Below are 18128 nucleotides of genomic sequence, written 5' to 3' on the forward strand. Positions count from 1 at the left end.
GGATTGTGTGACCAACTGCATCTGTAAGAAGAAAACGTGGTGGACCCAATACTTCAATTGCAAATGAAGAGTTTGAAGAGAATATTGAACAAGAATAAGTGAAAATTGATGATGAAGGCTAGGGCCAGTAGATAAGTCATTACTGATTAATTATGAAGATCATGTGGCTAAACAGTTATGAAGATCATGTGGTTTGGTAAGTAATGAACATTAATTGAGTAGACATGTTGATGGCATTTTCATGAAGTTCTTCTTGAATCAATGTAGAGTATGGGGCGGAAGCAATGAATGAGAGTGAGCAAGATCCTCCTAAGAGTGGTGTTGATCTTGTAGGTGCATGATAGGTATGGGTATTGAGTGGTTCGGCCAGCTCAAGGGAAAAGATGAAGGAATTGAAGTTTAGAGCCTAGGATTCTAGGGAGAAGCAAAGTTGAGCACAAATGGGCAGCATAACTTTACTCACAACAAACTTGAAAATACAAGGTGTAGGCTCCTCCTTTTATAGGCTAAGGAGGACCATAATGCAACCCTAATGCTAGCCAAATGAAATGTAAATGTGAAGCACATGGGTGCACATGGGTGCACAAATGAGCACATGGGGAAGGGTGTGTCTAGTTTTTATGCTCACCCCCTCCATGGGCTTTCTAGACCGGCCTTGGTAAATTTAGAGGTTTTTTTAGAAACTCTAAGTTTACCTAGATTGGTGTTTTAGGTGCAAAAATTAATTCTAAGAAAATTACAAATAAAGTTCCTATGCTAATTTTGACAAGAAATTAAAGTCTACTCTACACTAGAGTTTATGGCATTTGAACATGTAAAAGAACGTCTTCTTGGATCCTCTTGGCCATAACTCTATGGTTGGCCCAAATTTACCCTTTGATGGGCTTGCATGTGGGCTTGTGCTTGGGCCTCTTCCATCATCCCCTCCCTCTTGAAAAGGATTTGTCCTCAAATCCATTGCTTCTTCTTCTTCATGGCTAGGGGAATGGATGTGGCTGGATGGTGTCCATCATCTCCTCCTTCTTGAGAAGATCTATCCTCAGATCTACAGACTTGATCTCGGATAGCAACCTTTTGCTTCGCCAAAGCTTGTCCTCCTGGATCAAACGTCCACCTATAGAAATAATCAAATAAGGCATAGGTGTTAGTTTGCAAATTAATTTTACTAGGTTGCCATTTTTGTTTTTCTTTTGGTTTTGGCAACCTTGGACAAAGTTTCTCTTTTAATGGTTGTGTGTGGTCTCTAATCATCTTATGTATTTTAAAATGTTCATTTGTGGTTACTTTCTCTTTAGGCATAAATCCTATAGAAGATGGTAACAACTTAAAAGGAGAAAGATGATTGAACCCACACATAACTTTAAAAGTAGAAATATAAGTAGTTTTGTGAACTACTTTATGGTATATTTGCTCACCTCTAGAGTTGTGTGTGCACTTCATGATTATTCTAGGCATAGTAGAAAGAGCTAGATTTTCAAATATATTTTGACCATGCGTTTGAGGATGATAAGAATTTAAAGTGTGCAATTTAGTTGCAAGTTTTCCAAAGGAAATCCTCAAATCATGGTTTGCGTAATTTGGAACTCTATTCAACACTATGCTTGAAGATAAACCATGAAGATGTATCACTTCTCTAGAGAAGAGTTTATCCATAACCATGAAGATTGAATCACAACCTTTTGTTGTCCTAGGGAGTTTTAATATGAAATTTATATCTTCCCAAGGATCATTTGCAAAAGGTGAAGGAGTATAGAGTTCTTGGGATGTTGCCTTAGGTGTAGTTTGAAAACAAGAATTGTACCTAAGGTAATGTCTTTGAACTTCTTTTCTCATGGGGGACAAAAGTTTTCCTTTTAAAAGCTCTAGAGTTTTATCAACTCTAATTTGTCCCATGAGTTCTCCTTCATGAAGACTTTTTCTCTTATGTGTAAGGATAGTCTCGTTGTGACAACCATTGTTTATAAGGATTTGTACACTTTGCAATGGTTGTCTCAATAAGACATGACAAGTTTCTTTAGGCACTACTTCACATAAAAAATTGTTTTTGTAGATGCTTATAAAAAACTTGACATTCACTTGGTGATATCCTAGCACATATGAGAAATAATCTATTTCATTTTTATCTATGCAAGCTTCTTTTAAAGACTCTTCTTTTTCACTTAGGCTTGCAAGTGTTCCTTTACAAAAGGTAAGGCTTTGTGGTTGTTCAACAAGACACATTTTCAAAGGTATTTTTAAATCTTTGGTCTTGTTGAATGACCTTGTGGGAAGGAACACTCTTCTCCCACGCCTTTTGTACTTCAAGGGTCTTCTCTTGCTTTTCTATTTTTACATTTTCTTCACTCTCACTAGCTTCTTTTTCTTGGCTACTATTCTCATCTTTGTCCTTTAAGATCATAGATCTTTCATTGAAACATTGAGATGCTAATTGATCATTGCCAAGGTATTCTAAACATGGAATTTCTCTAGCTTGAGTGTGAGAGATATGCTTGGTTAGGTTTTCTTGTCTCTCTTTCCTAGCTCTCCTAGGGAATTGTTGATGATAGTCATTTTTCCTAGGACTTTCTTCCCCAAGATAATCATGATGTTTAGAGCTAGATGCATGAGAATGTAATTTTTTTGAAAATTGAGACTTCTCATTCTTTGCTTTAGTCAATTCATTAGTTTTGATCTCATTCTCCAATTGTTTAGATGAAATTGATTGAATATCCTTAGTAAGTTGTTTCAAAAGAGATTTCAAGGATTTCACCTCACTTTTAAGAGATTTAGAGGAGTGAGAAGACATGACTAAAGCTTTGTGTGTAGAAGTATTTTACCTTGAGAAAAATTTAGGGAAGTCAAAGAAGGTAGTCTTCCAGGTAAGGGAGGTGAGTCACAGTGGACTACTTAAATACCAAGCCTTTGCCTTAGCCAAAAACTATCCCTCAATGTCTTCACACAAAGCTTTCTCTTAGTAAACCACTTGAAACACGATTAAGTTGAGAAATCAAAACTTTTTTTTTTTTCAATGCAAGAAAAACAATGTATGCTAACTAATTAACAAATCTAGACGGTTTTAACAAAGCTTAAAAACAACCACACATACAAAGCGTTACTAATTAAGCAAAAGAAAAGGCAATTACAAACAATTAACAATTGCTAATTAAGAATTCTATACTAGTCGGCCCTAGGTGAGGCTTCTTGGACACTTTGAGCCCTTGAAGACACACTCACCGTCTAAATGTAATTAACAAGGTAATTAACAATAAACCAAGTTCCAAAGGAAATAAGAGAACTCCCTTTGTTGATCCTCTTTTGGTTAGTGCACTTCCTTGTTGTCTTTGCTTGTTGATCTTCCAAGTGTTTGTAGTGTTTTCTCAAGAATGCTTGTTTCGGCTTTGGCCTTGTCTTCTCCTTAGAATGATGGCCTTTAATCCTCCAATTTCCAGCACCTAGCAAAGGGCTAAACCTTAACCAAATCAAGTTCCCATTCACATAAGCACCAAAGAAGAATTAAATTCCAGCACCCAAATTAGAGGTCAAAGAACAAAATCAAGAAACAAATTTAATTGAATAAAAACAGTACCACCAAAAGGATTTAGATTGTGACAACTAGAAAGGGAGTCAATTAAGTAAAGCAAACAAATAAAGGTACTCAATTAAAGGTTGGCACACAAAAGAATTCCTAAAGAAAAGCACTAGATTAGATGACCAAATAAAAAAAACAGCACCACTGGAAAATGTTGTGGGCCAGAAAACGTGTTTGTTCCCCGATTTATGCTGAGCTGTATTTTTAGAATTTGGCTCTGAAATTTGTTATGCAAGATATTCAGGATCTTATCTAAAATCTGGCTTTGGAATCACTCAAAACGGATGCACCATTTTTTTTTAATAAATTTTGCAAAATTGGTGTTCGGTTAGGCCAGCTGGAGCGCTTCAGATTTGCATTCTGATCTTAAAAGATTTATCATTTTTTTTTCTGTTGCTTCTTTTGACCTAATTCTTTTTTTGTCTTTTCTATAACACTTTAAAGTTGCATTTTCCAGAAAATCAGAATTTTCCTATGGGTGGAAATATTTTTCTGGGTTAAAACAGCCAAAACAGAGAAGGTGAAAACAGGGAAAACTGAAAACTGGAAACAAAAACAGCAAGATACCAAAGTTTAGACACAATGGAAATTTGTGAAATAGAATTGTGTATGATCTAAACACAATATGAACTCAAACTAAAAATTAAAAAGGCACCAAAGGAGCAAAGAACAACAGATTCAAGCAAATAAAGAGACCCAAAATCAAGAAACAATTAAGCCAAATAAAAGGACTACTATGAATTGTTGACAATATGGATGAACATGACTTGACAAAACATGTATAGATTCAGAAAATTAAAGACTCAAAGCATAATATGAAGCAAAATAATGAAAGCAATAAAGACTCAAAGCCTAAAACAAAATAGCAACACAAAGGTGTATGGAATCCTATCACAAATTGCACAAGAAATTGTTCAAGATCAATTGAACAAGAGTGCTTCGGTTGGATCTTCCACAAAGCACACCAAGAACAAATTAAAATGTAAAAAACAGCAAGACAAGTAAGGAAAGTAAATAACAATATGAAATAAAGAAGAACTAAAATTGAAAAGACAAGGAGCTACTCATCTTGAAGAACCAAAGCTCATGATACCAAATGATGGCATTTTCATGAAGTTCTTCTTGAATCAATGTAGAGTATGGGGCGGAAGCAATGAATGAGAGTGAGCAAGATCCTCCTAAGAGTGGTGTTGATCTTGTAGGTGCATGATAGGTATGGGTATTGAGTGGTTCGGTCAGCTCAAGGGAAAAGATGAAGGAATTGAAGTTTAGAGCCTAGGATTCTAGGGAGAAGCAAAGTTGAGCACAAATGGGCAGCATAACTTTACTCACAACAAACTTGAAAATACAAGGTGTAGGCTCCTCCTTTTATAGGCTAAGGAGGACCATAATGCAACCCTAATGCTAGCCAAATGAAATGTAAATGTGAAGCACATGGGTGCACATGGGTGCACAAATGAGCACATGGGGAAGGGTGTGTCTAGTTTTTATGCTCACCCCCTCCATGGGCTTTCTAGACCGGCCTTGGTAAATTTAGAGGTTTTTTTAGAAACTCTAAGTTTACCTAGGTTGGTGTTTTAGGTGCAAAAATTAATTCTAAGAAAATTACAAATAAAGTTCCTATGCTAATTTTGACAAGAAATTAAAGTCTACTCTACACTAGAGTTTATGGCATTTGAACATGTAGAAGAACGTCTTCTTGGATCCTCTTGGCCATAACTCTATGGTTGGCCCAAATCTACCCTTTGGTGGGCTTGCATGTGGGCTTGTGCTTGGGCCTCTTCCATCACATGTCTAGCTTAGGTGGTCTGGTTCATGCAAGTTATGAGAATTTAGACTGAGGATTGCTTTGTGCATTTGTAGAGAAGTGACAAATAGAGACAAACATATTTCATTTACCTATTGCGGAGATGACCATCATTTTTTATGATGTGTCAAATTTGTTGCATTTGTCCATTGTTGGCCAATTCTATACACATCGGACCTTAGATGTAGATCGGGAAATGATTTGTTGGTAAAATCCATACATGTTGATCGGGGAATTGCATCTGAAGAGACACGACACTGTCGTGGAGCTCATGTGTGCCTAAGTTGATTGAGAAATGTGTACGAGGATGCATGCTCAAGGTGGTAGTGGACTGTAGTTGTCGTTGCACTATCTTCGTCGACAAGAGTGTTACTTTGGTGAGTGTGATATAGTTTTTTGTCGATATGAGGCTGACTGGGGGTATGCTTGGGCAACAGCTGCGTAACCCACATGTATGAGCAACTAGGATATTGTAACTACACAAAGACTAGGCAACTTGATGGAGGAGGGCCCAAGCTCACCACACGATGAAAGCCAAGCCTCCAAGACTAAACGGTCTAGCCTATGATGAGGAGTGTCTAGACTCAAAAAGGAGCGTCTAGCCCATGAAGAGGAGCGTCTAGGCCATTATGAGGAGCGGCTACATAAGGAGCGTCTAGGCCATGATGAGGATTCCTTCTAGACCGTCTAGCTTCACATACACATGGGTCAAAGCTACGGTTTTGGGAAGAGAAGACCTTTTTGTAATTGTTACATAAAGGCCCATTAGGGGTGCTTAGTAATTAGAGTAGTGTAGAAAGCATTTTTTTGTGTGAACATTCTAGAAAGACCATGGAGGGGGTGAGCATAAAAACTAGACACACCCTTCCCCATGTGCTCATTTGTGCACCCATGTGCCATGTGCACCCATGTGCTTCACATTTACATTTCATTTGGCTAGCATTAGGGTTGCATTATGGTCCTCCTTAGCCTATAAAAGGAGGAACCTACACCTTGTATTTTCAAGTTTAATTGAGTAAGGTTATGCTGCCATTTTTGTGCACAAGTTTTACTTCTCCTAGAAATCTAGGCTCTAAACTTCAATCCTTTCACCCTCTCCCTTGAGCTGGCCGAACCACGCAAACACCATACTCATCATGCACCTACAAGACCAACACAACTCCTAGGAGGGTCTTGATCATCTCACCCATTGCTTCCGCACCTTGTTTTCTACTTTGATTCAAGAAGAACACATGAAAATGCCATCATTTGGTATCATGAGCTTTTGGTTCTTCAAGATGAGTAGCTTGGTCTTTTAAATTTTCAGTTCTTCTTTATTTCATATTGTCATTTAAATTCCATACTTGTCTTGCTGTTTTTTACTTTTTAAATTGTTCTTGATGTGCTTATGGAAGATCCAACCGAAGCACAATTGTTCAATTGATCTTGAACAAATTCTGTGCAGCTTGTGATAGGATTCCTTACACCATTGAGTGGCTGTTTTCTTTTAGGAATTTGAGTCCTTATTGCTTTCTTAATTTTGCTTCATTTTATGCTTTGAGTCTTTATTTTCTGAATCTATAAATGTTGTGTCAAGTCATGTGAATCCATATTTGTCAACAATTCTTAGTAGTCCTATTATTGGCTTGATTGTTTCTTGCTTTTGGGTCTCTTTAATTTGTTTGAATCTGCTGTTCTTTGATCCTTTGGTGCCTTTTTTTTATTTTTAGATTGAGTTCATATTGTGTTTAGATCATACACAATTCTATTTCACAAATTTTCATTGTGTCTAAACTTTGGTATCTTGCTGTTTTTGTTTCCAGTTTTCAGATTCCCCTGTTTACACCTTCTCTGTTTTGGCTGTTTTAACCCAGAAAAATATTTCCACCCATAGGAAAATTCTGATTTTCTGGAAAATGCAAGTTTAAAGTGTTATAGAAAAGACAAAAAAAGAATTAGGTCAAAAGAAGCAACAGAAAAAAAATGATAAATCTTTTAAGATCAGAGTGCAAATCTGAAGCGCTCCAGCTGACATAACCGAACACCAATTTTGCAAAATTTATTAAAAAAAAATGGTGCATCCGTTTTGAGTGAATCCAAAGCCAGATTTTAGATAAGATCCTGAATATCTTGCATAACAAATTTCAGAGCCAAATTCCAAAAATACAGATCAGCATAAATCGGGGAACAAACACGTTTTCTGGCCCACAACATTTTCCAGTGGTGCTGTTTTTTTATTTGGTCATCTAATCTAGTGCTTTTCTTTAGGAATTCTTTTGTGTGCCAACCTTTTATTGAGTACCTTGAATTGTTTGCTTTAATTTCTTGAATCTCTTTCTAAGTTGTCATATTATAAATCCTTTTGGTGGTACTGTTTTCTTTCAATTAAATTTGTTTCTTGCTTTTATTCCTTGACCTCTCTTTTTGGGTGCTGGAATTTAATTTCTCCTTTGGTGCTTATGTGCATGGAATTTGACTTGGTTTAAGGTTTAGCCCTTGTGAATAGGTGCTGGAAATTGGAGAATTAAAGCCAACATTCTAAGGAGGAGACAAAGTCAAAGCCGAAACAAACATTCTTGAAATAAACACTACAAACACTTGGAAGATCAACAATCAAAGACAACAAGGAAGTGCACTAATCAAAAGAGGATCAACAAAGGGAGTTCTCTTATTTCCTTTGCAACTTGGTTTATTGTTAATTACCTTGTTAATTACGTTTAGACGGTGAGTGTGTCTTCAAGGGCTCAAAGTGTCCAAGAAGCCTCACCTAGGGCCGAATAGTATAGCATTCTTGATTAGTAATTGTTACTTGTTTGTAATTGCCTTTTCTTTTGCTTAGTTAGTGACGCTTTGCATGGTTATTTTGTTAAGTTTGTGTTAAACCGACTAGCTTTGTTGATTAGTAGCTTGCATTGTTTTCTTTCATTGAAAATTTGATTTCTCAACTTAATTGTGTTCTAAGTGGTTTACTAAGAGAAAGTTTTGTGTGAAGACATTGAGGGATAGTTTTTGGCTAAGGCAAAGGCTTGGTATTTAAGTAGTCCTTTGTGACTCACCTCCCTTACTTGGAAAACTACCTTCTTTGACTTTCCTAAGTTTTCTCAAGGTAAAATACTTGTATACACAAAGCTTTAGCCATGTCTTCTTCTTCTCATTCTACAAAGTCTATTGGAAGTGAATTAAAATCCTTAAAAACTCTTTTGAAAGAAGTTTCACAAACTGTGCAATCAATTGCTTATAGACAATTGGAGAGTGAGACTAAACTTAATGTTTTGACTAAAGCAAAGGATGAGAAGTCTCACATTCTAAAAAAATTACCTTCTCATGCATATATCTCTAAAGATCATGATTCTTTTGGGTAGGGAAGCATTAGAGTAAATGATTATTATCAAGCACCCCCTAGAAGACATAGAAGAGATAGAAAAGAACAAGAAAACCCAAGAGGGGTTAGGGTAGACCAACCCCATTTCCATGGAAAAGAAAATATAGAAGCATGCGTAGATTGGGAAATGAGGGTAGAAAAATTGTTTGCTTCCCATAAAGAAAGAAAGGAAAGAAAAACACAAAAGAAGAGAGGGGAAGTCGAAAGGGAAGCTAAAGAAAAAGAAGAAAAAGAAAAGCATGAGAAGACCCTTGAAGAACAAAAGGCGTGGGAGAAGAGTGTTCCTTCCCACAAGGTCATTCAACAAGACCAAAGATTTAAAAATACCTTTGAAAATATGTGTCTTGTTGAACAACCTCAAAGCCTTACCTTTTGTAAAGGAACACTTGCAAGCTTAAGTGAAAAAGAAGAGTCTTTAAAAGAAGCTTGCATAGATAAAAATGAAATAGATTATTTCTCATATGTGCTAGGATATCACCAAGTGAATGTCAAGTTTTTTATAAGCATCTACAAAAACAATTTTTTATGTGAAGTAGTGCCTAAAGAAACTTGTCATGTCTTATTGAGACAACCATTGCAAAGTGTACAAATCCTTATAAACAATGGTTGTCACAACGAGACTATCCTTACACATAAGAGAAAAAGTCTTCATGAAGGAGAACTCATGGGACAAATTAGAGTTGATAAAACTCTAGAGCTTTTAAAAGGAAAACTTTTGTCACCCATGAGAAAAGAAGTTCAAAGGCATTACTTTAGGTATAACTTTTGTTTTCAAACTACACCTAAGGCAACATCCCAAGAACTCTATACTCCTTCACCTTTTGTAAAAGATCCATGGGAAGACACACATTTCAAATTAGAGCTTCCTAGGACGACAAAAGGTCTTGATTCTTTCTTCATGGAAGTGGATAAACTCTTCTTAAGAAAAGTGACAAGCCTCCATGATTTATTTTCAAAAATAAGGGATAGAGCTCCAAAATTTGAAAGCATAGCTCTCCCTTCTATGCTTCACGAAATCATGAGGGACACCCACAATTCTTGGGATAAGAATCCTTTTCCTTTTATGCATGCATACAATGGAGTAGTCCACAAGATTACTCATATCTCTCCATTTGAAGTTGTATGTGAACATAGTCCTCTTGCCTTTTTAAAGTTGTCACCATTTCCTAAAGGGATTATGCCTAAAGAAAAAGTAACTACTGTTGGAAATTTTAGAAAACATAAGAGGATTAGAAGGCACCTACAACCATCAAAAGGGAAGCATTGTGAGAAGTTGACCAAAACAAGAGAAAAACAAAGATGGCAACTTCACACAATTAATTGTTCTCCAAATACTCACTCTAACTCCTTTGCTTTGTTTCAAGATTCTCATAGGTTGATATTTGATCCGGGAGGACACACCTTGACGAAGCAAGAGGCTGCTATCCGAGATCAAGTTAGCAAATCTGAGGATAGATCTTTTCCCGAAGGAGGAGATGATGGACACCATCCAGCCACAACAAGCCCCCTCAAAAGCAAAAGCTTTGGATTTGAGGACAAATCATTTTCAAGAGGGAGGGGATGATGGAGGAGGGCCCAAGCTCACCACACGATGAAAGCCAAGCCTCCAAGACTAGACGGTCTAGCCTATGATGAGGAGCGTCTAGACTCAAAAAGGAGCGTCTAGCCCATGAAGAGGAGCGTCTAGGCCATTATGAGGAGCGGCTACATAAGGAGCGTCTAGGCCATGATGAGGATTCCTTCTAGACCGTCTAGCTTCACATACACATGGGTCAAAGCTACGGTTTTGGGAAGAGAAGACCATTTTGTAATTGTTACATAAAGGCCCATTAGGGGTGCTTAGTAATTAGAGTAGTGTAGAAAGCATTTTTTTTTGTGAACATTCTAGAAAGACCATGGAGGGGGTGAGCATAAAAACTAGACACACCCCTCCCCATGTGCTCATTTGTGCACCCATGTGCCATGTGCACCCATGTGCTTCACATTTACATTTCATTTGGCTAGCATTAGGGTTGCATTATGGTCCTCCTTAGCCTATAAAAGGAGGAACCTACACCTTGTATTTTCAAGTTTAATTGAGTAAGGTTATGCTGCCATTTTTGTGCACAAGCTTTACTTCTCCTAGAAATCTAGGCTCTAAACTTCAATCCTTTCACCCTCTCCCTTGAGCTGGCCGAACCACTCAAACACCATACTCATCATGCACCTACAAGACCAACACAACTCCTAGGAGGGTCTTGATCATCTCACCCATTGCTTCCGCACCTTGTTTTCTACTTTGATTCAAGAAGAACACATGAAAATGCCATCACAACTAGCTGGTTATGCGACTTTGTTACATGGTTGGATTTGTGAGCATTTCCTGTCTATAGGCATAGGACGTGTGCAGTCACAGTATTCTGAAGAGAAACCCATTAGAGAATGTATGAACCAAGAAAAGTTACTTCAATTTCTGTTATCCGATTGCAACTAGATATAGTGACACCAGCTTGCATTCGGTTTTCCCCATACAACGAGCACAAGGAAGAACGTCTATTTTGAATGGATATCGTTATTCTTTGGTTATTTGAGGCTTGGAAATTGGAGATAATTGCAATTGCCGGAACGTGTTCTCCGTCAGTATGGATATGTGCAGATGATCCTTCAACACCCATCTGCAGTTAAAGATGGCGACCTGACTACGAATGAAGTGGACCGTCGATGGTTACATTTCAATTATTGTCATGTACGATATGGACGTAGCACGTTATCTTGGTGCCCGCGTTCAACAATATATGGAGTGGTTTCGATCGATGTCACATCCATACGTCATTGACATGGTTGAGGATGACTGTCCTGTAATATACTCTCAGAAGCATTTGCCCACGGACCAGTTGCAACACATCCTCAAGAGACACATCCTGCTCTGGTATGCATGAACCATTAATAACATTTTCATTTGTGTTAATTCATTAATAATCATCAATCCGGTATACAACCCCATATCTTATTTCGACTAATGGATTGTACAAGCTGGTATTCAAATACAAAAAAAAAGAGGTGTACGGACTAGCCAATCCAGTATGTATAATCAAAACGAAAAAAAAAAAACAAAAACGATGATAAAAAACCACCACAGAACTCACTGCAACTAACCTTCACCACCTTCAACAACCGCCTACGACCACAACCACCCACAAAGAACAGTCAAAAGCCTAAAATATATTGTCAAGGATATATTTAACATTTCAAAATTATGTGGTGTAGGAAGGAGCAATAGAGGTGCAGGGAGAATTTGCCAATTTCAATGGGTAGCAACAATATAGACATCTTCATGGTAAATGCAATCATTGTGATATCAAGTTTAGAATCACGGTAGAAATGAGAGAAAAATGAATTAAAATCTAAGAATTATACTGAATAAAAAATTTATGATACAAACAAAGACAATGTAGCTTATATAGAAGAGATTTATTACTCGTTTGTCCAACCAATATACCAATCTCTAAAGCTAACCATACAACAATATGATATATACCATTTATTCATCATTGTAGTACAATTCCTGACTCGGATTTATTACAGTGATGATTATTATGCATTTACAAAACAAGGTAGTTTGTTACCAAGGTCAAAATTTTATCATATGTGTAGTTGTGTATGCAGGCAAGATTTCACCTATATATAGGGGATTCACATATATAGAGGTTAATAAAAGTTTATAGAAAGTGTGGTTTTAAGAGGGATTCATCTAACATGCCCTTTGTATATAAGTTACCTATTAGCATTGAATGATAATTTGAATTCATTGGTGCAGCTTTAAGCATCAACATCAGGGCCTGGATATGTGGGTAAACTCATTATACGTTTGTCTAAGACAGGACTTCCAACAGTAAAATGATAGAGGCTCTGGAATGTTGACCCTTTTAAGCCAAGGAGCTGATGAACTGCAAAAAAAACACAAGATTTTCAATAATTGTACTAATTCCAGATTGCAAGTACAGTACAAGCAAGTTTTTCACAATTTAGGTTTGTTAAGAGTATAGACTTTAATTGCATTAGTACAGAACATTTCTCCTGTAGTCCCTTGATTAAGCATACAAGTGTCGAACAAAATAACATTTAAAATTCAAGATAATTCATCCTTAACATCATTTTCAGATCTTTCCTTCTCCTCTATAACCAAATTTGTGAGCCAAAACAGGTGCTTAACTCACCTTCCAATATCTGCCAACACTTAATACTTGTTAAAGATTATGTCTCCATAAGTCAATTGCTGGATAAAGTAGGAAATAAGAGGGTCCTAGAATCTGGTTCCCCGTCTAAAAAGTACAATCACTTCTCTATCAATTAAAAATTCCTTTCATTGCTCAATAATTCAATTCAATTACTATATAGAGTGAGAACTCGGGATCCCAGAATCTGGTTCACCATCTGAAAGAACTGTGAAACACATACCATGCTAGTAACTGAATGTCGAAAAGGCATAGCCAGAAGAAACCAGATACCAGGGACAATAGCTATAAATATGGTTAATCTTCACAGCCTTTCAAAGACTCAATCTTTCAACAATAAAAGGCTTATAGGATGGATTTGGATTTGATGAGTTAATTAACCAATCACATATTATGTGTCATTGAGTTAACATGTGACTGGCTTATCGACCAAGATCATAAGGTTTAGATTCCACAGGTAGACCTTAACATACAAGGATCAGAAGAAATCCATGTTGAAAATTCTCTCTGCAATCAAGATTTTTCTAAGTTATCTATACGATTGTGGTTCTGCTCCAGTCATAGAATGATTATCTCGATATTAATTTACTTATGGGTCAAAGGAGGGAATAAATCATACTGTATATTGGATTAGTTGCACTTTTTGCTTCTTTATTTTGGACTACCTTGATTCCACTCTCCTAAGATTTTTTAAAGTCTAAAAATTAATCAAATCTGAACCTGCCATCAATTTTCTTTTACATAAACTGTTAGGCAGGGAAGTAATGAAAGGGTTTGGAAAGTGTATTATAGGAAGAAATCTAAAAATCAAAGTAGTTAAATTATTAGTCTATATATTATTATCTTGTGGGATGTTGAGATAAGTAAGAGTTTTAGTTGTTGTGACAGGGAATGCCTTGTGTGAAAGGAAGAGATTTCCTTTGTAAGCTGAAGTTTATGTTCAGAGTTGACAATTGCTGAAATAATATAGAAGAAGGTTCTTATTCTACGTTTTTCTTTATCTTGTTCTTTAATCTTTGAAGAGACACATAACATAAACCATCAAATTATTGTTTTCTATCCCAACATCAAGAACGATTGTACTTCAATGAATATCTTTAGGAACCTTGATGCAGTTTCTATCTAATTGTAGTACCGTGTCCTAAATTCAAATTTAAAATATAAGTTCAACTCAATGTTAAATGAGAAATGGTTGTATAAAAGGAAGTACAGAAACTAAAACTTTAATACATGTCAGCATAATGGAACATTGAGGAAGGATGCGAAATTATCAACACTTGCCTGATGTGAAAAATGCAAATAATGCTTCGGTATTAAATACTTTCCTATAGAATTCAGGATAATCACTTATATTCGCAAGGGCTCAGAAGAAAAGACAATAACCAAAAATAACTGCCACCAGATCAAAGTTCTCAAAGCAGTGGTGAACAAAGAATCATACCAGGGTCATCAAAGAAGCAACCAATTCCAGTTGCTGAGATACCAATAGCATGTGCTTCGAGGTACAACACCTGTCCAAGGACTCCAGTCTCCCAAAATAAACGTGGATACATCCAGACATTCTTCTCACACAAAGTAGGTTCCATACGGGCCAACATACCAAGGCTGAAGCATCCATCACTTGCAATGTCCTGCAATAACGTGTTACATTTTTAGAACAGGATATACAATATTCACTGATTATCAGTTCAGATTCTAAATAGAAATAAGACTGATATTAGTGTTATATAACTAATGGTATAATATCATTGTACGTTAGAGATATTGATAGATAGAATATATCAAAAGCTAAATCATTTCTGTAACTCAACCAATAGATCTTAAGATAATAAAGCAAGAAAATAAGTCAAAGCTTTGATACCCGCAAACTCAAATTCCAAACATTGAAGCTATTAAAAATAAACAACAGTTTGTTCACTTATTCAATGGTAGAGACAAAACTACCAGACTGAAAGTATGTGAGAATTGTGAAATGGATGGATATATTATTACTATATACGAACCAAGTAAACTGTGTTTCAATAATAATTCCTGCTTAAAAGCAAAATCCAAATTTAACACACCTATCTATTAAAAACAGCAGCATAAACCCTCACTCTCATTGTAATAAAGACATCTTTCATCTCCTCAATGACTGTGTTTCATTTCACAATCTAACTAGACAACTATTTGATCATGTACAACATAATTCACAGACTCTAAGAAACTCCATAAAGCAATGCAAAATTTAAAAGGCGTTTAGGCAATCACCAATTCCCACATACCTGGTGGCACGAAAGCTTCTTGGCAAGCGGCCGGCAATCAGATCTAAGCAGTTCATACAGTGGAAGCTCATCTGGACAGCCCTCGGGTTTGGTCCACAAAAAGTCAGGTAGCATAGCTTTCTTCAGTTCATCGAAATTGTTTTCATTCCTCACCAAGAAATACAATCCTTGAGGCAATCCCACCACTCTATGAACAAACAAAGCAGCATGCACCTCAACATCCCACGGAAGAGCCCGGAATGGCAATGCCAGCTGCCTCCTTTGCCTCCCTCCACTCTGGCAACCTGAAGGAAGACAGTGCAACAGAATCTGATAAAATGCATCTCTCTCAATTTCAGTAACTCCATCCATATCGACAGCACTCCTTCGATTCCTAACAACTTCCCTCACAGTTAACCCGTTATACAAACCCTCCCCACAAACACCACTCCTCTGAAACGGCTCAACCGAGAACTTATCCCCCAATGTCAAAGGCTTTTTCACAGCCTCAGCAGTCCTATAAATAACATCCCAACACACATGCTCTTTGCTAAGGGAATTAGGTTTCCCCTTCCAATCCAACTTATCAAACCCCAATATAGCTTCACTTAATTCCTTCCAGTTAACATCAAACCCACCAACCCCACTCGGATAAACCAGCATCACACAATCAGGATGCTCAAACTCAATTTCTGGAATCTTCCCTCTAACAGCACGCGACGGAATCTCAAAATCAGGGAAAACATGAAGCCCCATGAGACTCTTCAACTCCTCACACCCCAAGGAATCCAAAACCTTCACATCCCAACCAAGACCCGCAGCAGCCATGGCAACTGCCCCAATGGCGTGACCAACATCATGGTTACAGTACCTGAATCGAATAAACCATCAATTTCATCCCTAAATTATTATTCTCTCGTAAGTGACTCTTAATGTAATAAAACTACTTAGGCAACTACTGAAGTACAAAATATTCATCAGTTCAGTCCCTAAGTTAATGAAAATTTTCTTTTCTAAATAAATTTCTCCATAAATACTTATAGAAAAAGAAATAACAGAAAAGTGAATTAATTTTCTCCATGATCCACAAGTTCAAATCAACATCAACTCTTAGAGAAGCTAAATGAAGAGAGTTCCTATCCTATAGATTAGCACATGCATAAACTATTTCAAGCTTATGAAAAAAGATAATTTTTTTATAATTCCCTTCTCATAGAAGTTCTTGCTAAAATGATTATCCAAACAACATCTTAACAAAGTTGGATGACAAACTTAAACAATGTTTTAATACTTAAATGACCACTCGACATAATTTGTAATATTTATAGCACTACTACTTAAACATTTGTGTATCCTTGAGAAAGGGGGGTAATTTAAGCACAAAACTGGTAGTACCTGAACGCGCGTTCCCCGTACTTCCAAGCCTCACGCCAGAAAACCGAGGACAACCCAACAAGGAACGAATTGGGTGGAAAATACTTGGGGAAAAACCCAGATGGGATTTGGGCTCTGAGTTCCAAAGCATGCTCCTTAGGGGCATAATGAGCGACAAAAGCGGAATCAGAGATAGAGGGTATGGGTGGGGCAACGATGTAGGCTTCAGTGGGATGCAAATTGCCGCTACTGGGGTTAACCCTGAGGGACCAAGTGGAGAAGCTGGTGGTTTTCCAGGCGGAGAGGGCGAGGGAGTCGAAGAGGAACTGGGAAACGGTGGATTGGGAAATGGGGTGGGGAGAGGGGAGAGAAAGGAAGAGAGAGTGGTAGAGTGGTGGTAGATATGGTGGTTGTGGGTGGAGAAGAGAGATGAGAGGGGAGGAGAGGTATCTACGAAATGGGTTGGGCTGGTTGGCCCAGTCGAGGCCGTGGGGCCCACGGGCGAAATGGTTGAAGTTGTGCTTGGTTTGGTTGTGGTATTTGAGGACGTGGGAGAGTTTGTGTTGGTTGAGGTTGTTTTGAGGATGTTCTTGGGGGGTGGATGATGTGGAAGGAGAAGATGAAGATGGAGAAGATGGTGAAGAAGAGAATGAGCCCATCATAGCATGGGATTGGAATGGAGGGTGGGAGAATGAAGGAATGAAAGGGGTTGAAGGAAGAAAATGGAGAAGTAATGGTGGTGGTGGGGTGGTGAGGGTTCTGAGAGGGTGAGGTGCTAGCATCTTTTAAAAGGTGAGAGTGAGGGAGAAAGATTGGAATGAAATAAATGTCTTCAAAGGAACTTCATTCTAGAGTTTCCACTACTTCTAGAGAGTCTCTTTCTGTGCTTTGCTTGTCCAAATTAGTTGGGAAGAATAAAAAATTAAAATGAAATCAATTAACGAAGGTAATTAGTGAAAGAGGAAATGGAGCAGGAGGAGAAGGGGGTGCACGAAGGTAAAAGAACACACCAAACCATTCTTCGACATAGAGAATTTGAGAAATTATAAAAAGGAAAATCCCACTATTTTGTAAAATCGTCGTAGAAGAGTGAGTTGAGAAATTGTTGTCCGCGATTAGAACCAGAAAGTGGAGGTGGGAGAAGAAGCGCAAGTGGTAAGGGTTTTTTATTTAGGATTTTTATTTTTATTTTAATTTAGGAAATTTCAGTTTTTGTTTTTTCTTTGAAGAAAAAGATCTAATGCAAGATAGATGTTCGAATAATTTACACTGAGGAACCGTCTAGCGCGAACAAGGCTAAGTAGGGTCTAATGCCATCAAGTGATAGAGTGTTTAATGTTCTTAGAGGATGAAGCATTTAAGACTACCAAAGGAGAGAGCCAGATTTTGGGAGTGTCTAATACCATTTTATTGAAATTAGAAACTTGGTGTTGTAGGGTTTATAAATAGTGTAATGGTTGATATGACAGGTACGGTTTAAGGAAAGTGAATGTTGTCGTTTTTGTATACACAACATTTCAAATGTGTGATCTAGCATATCAAGTGGTCGCATGAAGAATCA

General features: G+C 37.3%; 1 protein-coding gene across 3 annotated transcripts; it reads right to left on the minus strand.

Annotated features, from left to right (window-relative positions):
* Positions 1 to 430: 430 nt before the first annotated feature.
* LOC137818506 (uncharacterized) lies at positions 431 to 17724 on the minus strand. Of its 3 annotated transcripts, none has more exons than XM_068621970.1 (5): positions 16589 to 17724; positions 15215 to 16064; positions 14392 to 14581; positions 12494 to 12662; positions 431 to 3442 (listed from the first exon to the last, which is right to left on the minus strand). In XM_068621970.1, exons 1-4 carry the CDS (start codon positions 17347 to 17349, stop codon positions 12535 to 12537), a joined length of 1929 nt encoding a protein of 642 aa, XP_068478071.1. In that variant the 5' UTR covers positions 17350 to 17724; the 3' UTR covers positions 431 to 3442; positions 12494 to 12534. The 3 variants fall into 3 exon arrangements, with proteins under 3 accessions (XP_068478071.1, XP_068478072.1, XP_068478070.1); XM_068621971.1 differs by having other exon boundaries at positions 3047 to 3431; positions 16589 to 17704; XM_068621969.1 differs by lacking the exon at positions 431 to 3442 and adding an exon at positions 11648 to 11893 and having other exon boundaries at positions 16589 to 17704.
* Positions 17725 to 18128: the final 404 nt, after the last annotated feature.

Source organism: Phaseolus vulgaris, chromosome 10, assembly GCF_000499845.2.
Source record: "Phaseolus vulgaris cultivar G19833 chromosome 10, P. vulgaris v2.0, whole genome shotgun sequence".
Lineage (NCBI taxonomy): Eukaryota > Viridiplantae > Streptophyta > Magnoliopsida > Fabales > Fabaceae > Phaseolus > Phaseolus vulgaris.

Bases quoted from the DNA above. Each gene is read 5' to 3' on its own strand.
- LOC137818506 (XM_068621970.1), bottom strand. From the start codon at position 17,349: ATGCTAGCACCTCACCCTCTCAGAACCCTCACCACCCCACCACCACCA. The intron at 14,582-15,214 runs GTATGTGGGAAT...ACGTTATTGCAG, and splicing joins AGAAGCTTTCGTGCCACCAG to GACATTGCAAGTGATGGATG. The intron at 12,663-14,391 runs GTATGATTCTTT...TTTTTTTTGCAG, and splicing joins TTGCTTCTTTGATGACCCTG to TTCATCAGCTCCTTGGCTTA.